Source organism: Pundamilia nyererei, unplaced genomic scaffold, assembly GCF_000239375.1.
Source record: "Pundamilia nyererei isolate P.nyererei 1_Seehausen unplaced genomic scaffold, PunNye1.0 scaffold00071, whole genome shotgun sequence".
Classification (NCBI taxonomy): Eukaryota; Metazoa; Chordata; class Actinopteri; order Cichliformes; family Cichlidae; genus Pundamilia; species Pundamilia nyererei.
In genome coordinates this window covers 365234-373878 of record NW_005187472.1, presented here as the reverse complement: position 1 = coordinate 373878, position 8645 = coordinate 365234, and the positions used below count along the sequence as shown (strand labels likewise).

Genomic DNA, 8645 nt, shown 5'->3' with positions numbered 1-8645 from the left:
ATTGTGGTGCACAGTTCAGAATAAATGTTTTTCAAAAACCATTGCATCTTTTTAGTAAATGTTTATTTCCAAAAGAAATTTCTAGAAGTTCAGAACAGTAAAATTCCTGCTTTTTAGAATGAATTAGAAGATAACTCTTTATTACGTAGTTAAACTAAAATACTCTTTGAGAGTTAATATATAAACTCTTAACACCCAGTGTTAAATTATCAACTCCAGACAGATTTGGTGTTTAACACTAAATCAGAGTTAACGTACCAACTCTCCAAAAAGAGTTAAATTAACACTCTCTGGTGTGGACCCATATAGACACTTTAATAGTGTTGAAATCAAATCCGACAGTGTTAATTTGGACATGCTGGATTTGCTGTGTAGCTGTTTCCTAGTTTACAGTTGGAGTTTTTGGTCCCAGTTTCTAGTTTACAGAAAGTTTACAGTTTACAGTCAAAATAAAGCTGCCTCTTTGAGTTTACTTCCCATTACTTCCTGCATTTGGGTCCTACATCCTGCCCACCACGCAGCAAAGCTTGACACAGTCACATATTTTCATGCAAGTTGTCCAAATATGCCTGTTCAGTTAACTTAAATGTTTTTTTATGGACCAGCATTAGAGATTTCTTTCATATTTCTTCATAAACTAAACCAGTAAAAGGTCCAGAGATTATTCCAAGTGTGTTGGGAAGCGTTGTTTCCGTGAATCATACAACAAAGATTTCTCTCTTTTTCTAAAGAAAAACTCTTTTCGCAACATTTAGCTGAGTGAAGAAAATTCTCCAGGAGTTAGGTTTACCAGCCTCGACATTAGAAAGGTCATATTATAAATTATTTATATATTGCGGTTAAATATTTCAGTCGTTTGGATCACACTCTCCCAATTACACTTAGTCCAGAATCATATTTGTTCAAATACAAGTCTGCACTTTAAGGGCATATCACACCACATAGCTATAACTGGATTTTTATTGTGGATAACTAAAATAAAAGTTGCCAGTGTTCAAAATATATGGACCTCACTATACACTATCTCTTAAATAAATGTGGTGTCTTACAGTTGGCCAGCTGAAGTCTCGTCTGTTCTTTCTGTTGGCTCGGAGTGGCTCGTGTTTTCGATTTAATATAGGTCAACTTCTTTGGTTCCAATCCACCTGAAAGGATGAAATAAAACTAATTTTAGACATTGTTTTCTCAATGTTCTCACTCATGTCAAGAACAAGACTCAAATGTGGAGTTAGAAGAACTGCTTGACGCTGACAGGCTGACGTCTTCAAAGAGAGCACGATTATCATCCTGAATTCAAAGTGGCAGCAGATCTAAGAAACGCTAAAGGAGCTGCAGCTGACATCCAGAAAGACGGTAAATGTTTGGCTCAAACAGCCACCTCACATGTGAAAAATAATGCAAATGAAGACATGTTTTTCAGATAGGGAGTGACAGTTTAGGATGCTTAAATAAAACTGTTCTGACTGTGGGATGTCCTGTGTAGACAAACATTTAAATATGCATTTCACCTAAAAACAGTCAGAGACATTAACTGTTCACTTATTTGCTCCTCTGGACAATGTCTAACCAAGCTAAATGGTCCATATGTTAAGCAATCTGAGGTATTTTTTATCTATACAAACTAATTCAACTATGAGTCCTTTAAAAAAGTTATTGTTTCTCCCTCATCCTTCACCTGCTTTTAATTTTTCTCTCATAGTCAGCATATCTGAAATTTGTCTATCTTAAAAGATGGTCCTTCATTTTGATCCAATTCATAAGCTCTTTGTATTAAAATTAAACAGTTTTTCTTAAGAAATATGAGGAAAAGGAGGTTCTCAACTGTTTGCTTATCAAGGATGCAGGTTTAACATATCCTCAGTCTCAGGGCATCAAATACTGACTTGGTGTCTGAATAATAAAGAGACAAAGTCCAAAACCCATTGCTCCCTGATAAGGAGGTTTGTCCTGGTGACAAATCTGGAACTTACTTTAAGTCCTCCAACTTTTAAATATGGACCCTATGAAAGAGGACCTGTCACAGTCCTTGGATTTTTGTTATTTTGTGGTTTGGAATTCCAGGTAAATATTTTTATTCTTACTACAACTGTTTTAAAGGTTTGACTTCTGTGTTTGGCAGATTTCTGGTTTCCTGCATTGATTTCAACAATCTAGTAGATCACAAGCTTTATTTCCAGTGGTTGTTCTAATGATTAGTTTCAGTTTTGCATCCTATGTTTTGGTTCCTGGTCTTTTGTCTTTGTTTCTATTAAGATTCCCTCAGTGTTTTCCCTTCTGTTCATCCCTCTGTCACATCTTTCTGTCTTTGTCCTCCTGTGTTTCCCTGACTTTATCTTGATATTTAGTGTAGGTCTTCTAGCCTCCATTATCAGTAAGTTTCCTTGGGTACTTGTTATTATTCATGTCCCTATCAATCTCCTTTGATTACTTCCTGTTTTTAATTAAAAAGTTTGTTTCTTTTGTTTCCTGTGTTAATTTTGCATCAGCCTCTCTCCCTGATTGGTTTCTCCGCTACAACCAATTTCTCACCGTAAAGGGGTTACTGTTAGGAATAAATGTATTTAACTCAAATCATATTTGATTTATAAACTATAAAAAAAAGGGTTTTGAGCATCTAAACGTAATCAGCAAGTAAAAGCTAAAGTAAAAGGGGATTGGGGGGAAACAAGGAAAATAAAAAAGGAACAAATGAGTTGTGAACTATAGTGTGATGTGGTATTTATGGTATCCCTTTGGTGTCTGCTTATGTAGGTCTTTGGCTATGCAAAAATGCCAACAGCGTGTGGTGTTAGGTAAAGTGCTGACTGGTTGAAAAACTGGCTAAACCAGTAAGGGAATGGTAGAGTTCACCATGGAAAGAAAAGGGAAAAAAAGTGCTTTTAATTTCAGCTGAAAATCTTAATAACTCTGCCAAAGATAGCACTTCAAAATGATGAATGAGCTGTAATTAATATTAGCTTATATAAGTAACTTGTTAATTTATAAAGTCAGCCATCAAAAGTTCTCATTTAAGCTCTCGTTTGATTAAAAGTTACCGCCTCAAAATGTAAACCTGCTTCTTTCTGCCTCGGTGTGAAATCAAGTACTTGATTTCACAACATGAGTGTTTTTCCTTTTTCTACATGCTGTGTCATTAGCATACTGAGCAGGCCATGTGTGCAATATGCTCTCAGTACCATGATAAAGGCTCCACTTGTTGTAACGACACCGTGATCGTTTCCAGCAATCTTTTATATAAAGGTAAATATTGAACTTTGAATCTTCAATTTCCCCGGTAACCTTGAACAACGCAGAGAACGTGTGGATAAATGTGAGTGGATCTTCAGGAAATTTCCTTATGTGCTAAGTGCTCAATAGATACATGACTAATGAATTCCCTTCAGCAAGATTTCCTCTGGATATGTCTTTTGTAAAGGAAATGAGCAGTAAATGTCAAGAATAAAGCCTGTTCTTTAAGAGGCTTTAAAAAGCAAGATCATCTTTTTAAATCACAGTGCCTACTTAGACCAACATTAAAGCCACTGACAGGTGAAGTGAATAACACTGATATGAAGAAGTGTTCTACTGGAAAGTCTTAGGTCCTGGGATTCACCTGGATTATATTGTACCACCCATTAAAATGATTTTTTTTTTAAATTTTGGACAATTGAATAAGTACCTAATTTTTACCAAATTATTTTGTTGTTATTCTGCCTTTATTTCATAGCATTTGGTTTTATTTACTAATGTCTTAGAAATCTTTGATCTGGTGCAGGAGCCTTAAAAAAACAAGGGGCACTCCCTGGTGACAGGAATCGATTTAAGGATGATAATTTGCCAAATGACAACAAAAATACTGCTGAGGAACAGGTTGAGGATACCCACAAATAGTCCAAGGTCCTCACCTGTCCTCTAAATTTCCTATATCCCAATCCGCTTGTGTGCTAACACGATGGAAATGCATCCCTTTTAGATCCATGTCCTCACAGATAAGAAGTCTCAACCACTAACCATAAGATATCAAGACAGTAGATTTGTGTCCAAAAAGTCTTGACCATCAGGACACAGAAAAACAAACAAACCACAACTGAGACATATCAGAAACTTTTAAATAAAAAAAAGAAAGCCATTGTATTTGTTGCCAAGACACAGGGTTAACCCTCTGAGGTCTGAGTCGTCATTGGTGAAGACTCAAACCCTAATCCTAAACGTATTCTATCATAATATGTCATTTTTATCATTTAAAAAAATGTCAGGAGTAAAAAAAACAAAAACTAACATCCATCAAACTTTTTTCATGTCTTTCAAAAAAATTCCTTTTTACTCTGTTATAAAACACAGACTTATGATTACGCTGCATCCGCAGAGTGAAAGAGATCAACATGGTGATCAGACCAAAGAAAGTTGATGATGTTTGGTGATGTTAAAAAATCTGGTGACACGAAGTGGGCGGGACCTAAGGTAAAGTTTTCACACCTTCTAGTTGAGAAACTGAATGGCTACCAATGATATCTCAGGATACTGCTTACATATGACCTGGTAGTAAATACGATAGATTGTTACCTAGGCAACTGTGGCCTTGAATATCTGATCGTGACCAACTGACAGTTTCCAAGCGATGAGACATGAGTGAATCACTTCCAACATAGACACATCTAAAGGGGTTTGCGTCATAACTAATGATGACGTTTACCTTAGAGGAGTTAACCTCTTTACATTCACTGTGTCACCAGTGACCTGTCTGGGGTGATGGTTGGGTTTTATTTTAGCCACATGCTAAACAGAGAAATTACTAGACAATATTTTACAAGTTCCATAAATTTTGGAATTTGCAGTTTTCCAGATAAAAGATTTTCCATTTGGATTTGGGCACTTCCAAACAGGTGGGATTTCCACAGAAAAAGCCAAATGTTAGCCAAAACCCACTCTAAATGGATTGCTGGTGATCTGGTGGATGTTACATCAAGTATAAGATAAGTGTTTGTTACATAGATCAAACTCGGAACATTATACCAGCAACGCTACAAGTAAGAAAGATTAAGTAAGAGAGCATAAAAGTTTCCATCATTACTATAAGCTTTATTCCTGCAGTCCAAAGTTCAAAGCTGTACCTTTGGTCATTTTACCGTACCTTGTGGTGCTCTGGGTAGCCTGCTCTGGGCTTCACACACACTGGCAGAGGTCATAATGGGTTCAGACGGGGTTTGGATGGGCTGGAGGAAGGCCACAGTGGGGAAAGGCACTGACTGGATATGGGTCATGGAGGAATCGGACAGAGAGTTTGGCACCCCTGCATGGCTGCCGTCCTTATAGCTGGAGGGAATTCTCCACCGGGGTAACGGGGAAGGAGATGCGTCCTCGCTGGAGGAGCCAAGGACACTGGGAGGACTGAGGGATTGCTCTGGGGTTGATGAGGATTTGGGGAGGAGGTGCAGGATGGAGGAGAAGAAGGAACAGGATTCAGGAAGGGGGATGGTCCCGATTCCACTGTCCAACGTTCGCATCTTGCAGCCGGAGCCTGCGGCACAAGGAGAACAGCTGAAGTGGTTCAGGGTGGAGGGAATAAAAGGGAGAACATCAGGAATGAGACAGAGGGGTGACCATGGTTGAAGTGGCATTAAAGTAACCTTTAAAATAAATATGTACGGTACATGAATATAGATACTAACAGGCCTATTGTTAATCATTTATCTGGTACTCTAGCTGACTTTGTGTCTCCAGGAGCTGTTACAGTGAGGGCAGCTTTATCAATCAATAATAATGGATCTTCTCTGCAGTATCATAACTGATTCTCTCGTGCCTCCTTGTTATTCCTACCACATATCTTGACTGTTTGCCTGTTTTTAGCCGCTCGATCCTTGTGTTCTGGTCATTTGCAACACATGGTTAGTCTTTTCCTTCCTCTCTTTCACGGTCTAACTTTCAAAAGCCTTAAACGCCAAGTCGAAAAGCAGTCCAATCTAATTATATAAGTGTGAGGCAGGGTAATGGTTTCTTTGCTCTCCAGCAGAAAATGACTCAGCCAAATCAGGTCCACTTGAACCACTGCTTTCATTTTACAGATATTGTTTGATGGCTCTGACTGTTAGCATGCACTGGTCACATGGTGAATATGAAACGCACACAATGGCATGTGACATGAAATACAAATGCACGCTGCTGGGGATATTTAATTAACAAAATATTTGAAATCTTAAACAAAAATGGTTCTGTTGTATGCTTTATTTAAACGGGTGTAAGGTTAATTCTTAAATGTATTAAGCACTTTTTGTTGAAAATATAAAGTAACTTGAAAAATGAGCCCTTTTCCACAAATATTCAAAGGATGTAATGCTTTGGTAAGCAGCATTAGCTAATATTAGCTTATAAATGTAGTACACTAATCAGTAAAATCATCAAAGCACCAACTTCCAGCACAGCAAAGACAAACTCGGAATATAAATTAAAAAATAAATACTGGTGTTGCTTCAAGTAGAAATTTGCTAGTAACAGTAGTAAGAAAGTAACCTAAGTTTAGCTAGATAGCTACTAAATCAAGCTATCAAGGAATCTGTTTGGATTAGCTGATAAGCAAAGGGTGGGCAATTATTTTACCCAAGTGGCCACATGAGAAACTGGGACTGTTGTGAAGGGCCACACCAATAAGCTGAACTCAGTTAAACTCAGTAATAATGCTATCTCTTTATAAGCTTATTCACAACAGTGAACAACAGTACCAGTTTCTCATGTGGCCCCTTGAGACAAGGAAATACCCATGTTTGAGATAAGATAAAATTAGCTACCTGGCCAAATAAGGATTTGACCATCTGGGAAAAGTACAGTATCATGAACATGATATTAGATCATGGAGGATGTTTACCATTAAATGTAATGCTAAGTTGTCTTTCCTCTTAATGAGAAAGGCAGTTAATATTAGTTAACACTAGTATTTCTGCTAACACAGATGAATTGCTAGCTATGTCACACAGCAAACTGTTGTCTTAAAGTGGTCAGCTAAGTCATCCAATTACTTATGTTAGATGCTATGGCTAGATGGCTAACCACATCTTGCTTGCTAACGTTACTGCTCACAGAATCTGAGTGGAAACGTTAAGTGGATGACTTGGCAAATAACTTCATCAGCTAACCTAATCCATGATACTTACTTGCATGTAAGGTCAGTGTTGTTTTTAATCCATCAGTAAATTATGTAATAGAATGAAGTAAAGATTTATAACATTTATGTTATACAGTAATAGCCAGAATGATGGCAATTTTCCAGGAGGCTGTAACTTAGCTACACAACTTAACTCACAAGTAATTTTTTAAAACTAACTATAGAGATATCCAGGTATTTACTGGTCTCTCAGTTGTTATACAAGGTTCAAACAACCTTCAGTGCATTAACAACAAAATGCATAACTCATTTAAGACTAATATATGCAGAAATTGCACTGGATTTTTTAGCTTTTGCATCACTGTTCAGCCACATTTGCCTCAGAGAACCATTTTTGTAAATCATAGGAAACCAAAAACAACATGAATCACTCCAGTCACCCATCTAGCATGCACATCATTGAAATAAGAAAATATTTCTTCAAGCTGTTGTCATGCAGACTCATGTTTTAATATGTAGCCTGAAGCATGAAGCCTGTAGGCAATCACACTGTGGAGCTGAGGCAACAGCTGTGCCCCCTTTATTAATTAAGATGTGCACGCATGAGACTTTTGAGTGCTCCTCTGGGTTTCTTCAAGCCTGTTTTTCTTCATTTTTTTCTAATTCTGATTTTAAGCTGTTGTGCCCCGATTAATTGAGAACTTAAAATGATCACATTAAAAGTCATGCTATGTTTGAAAATAGACAAATGTGGAAAGGGGAATGGTAAAACCATTATCAATAATGCTGAAAAACATTAAGTTACATTTTAACTAGAAGCTCTGGAAACACCTCAGTAGATTGCAATTCTTTAAAGTTACAGCCTCAGCTGGAAAACATTAACATCGATTACAGTCATCCACTGCAGCTTCCTCATATTAAATAATAGCTTTAAGTAGCTATGTTTAAATCAGCCAACTTGTACTCATGCAGCAACAAACAAGAACAAATAATTGAACTGTGGAGAAGTAGGACAGAAATGTTATTGATTATTCTGGTCTTAGGTTGGAAGTCTTCTTTAGAAAGGCAGGATCACAGAGGCTGAGAATTGATTGCTTACAACAAGCCTCAGCTGTATTGAGAACAATCAATAGCTGCTTAATGTCACAAGATAACAGTGCAGTACTTAGTATTTAAAAATTATATAGCATACACATAAAAATAATATGACATGGTTTCTGTTTAAGCAGAAAAGTTTCACTTAAAGTGTCCCTACTGTGCTTTTTCCAGCTCTGTATTTTCATTTTTTGACTCTACTGCAGTAGCTTTGCATGATTTACAGTTCAAAATAATCCTTTACTCACTATAGAAGTTCCTGACTTCATACTTCAAAGCCAACCATTTTAGCTCCTCCCCTTTTAAGCAAACTGATTGGCTGTCACTTGACAAATTATTTTAGTAGTTGGTTTGGACTAATGTGGGTCCTGATTACAATATTAGGGATATCTTCTTATTCTCTGTGACATCATACAGAGCCAAGAACAGAAAAAAACCTGCCAGAATTGGAGCATTTAATGGAGTCTAAAATATT

The 8645-nt window shown here is 37.1% G+C and overlaps 1 protein-coding gene across 5 annotated transcripts in view; it reads right to left on the bottom strand.

The window, feature by feature from the left end:
- Positions 1 to 8645, bottom strand: part of LOC102195024 (nck-associated protein 5) — a 100058-nt gene that overhangs the window by 5689 nt on the left and 85724 nt on the right. Inside the window, exons 12-13 of one of the 5 annotated variants that reach the window (XM_005736805.1) lie at positions 5111 to 5497; positions 1050 to 1145 (exon numbers count right to left, since the gene is read on the bottom strand). The exons of 1 other annotated variant lie outside the window; for it this stretch is intronic. In XM_005736805.1, the coding sequence (XP_005736862.1) occupies positions 1050 to 1145; positions 5111 to 5497 (483 nt within the window). Of the gene's footprint in view, positions 1 to 1049; positions 1146 to 5110; positions 5498 to 8645 lie in introns of those variants that run through there. 3 more of the 5 variants (XM_005736806.1, XM_005736807.1, XM_005736809.1) reach the window with 3 other exon arrangements.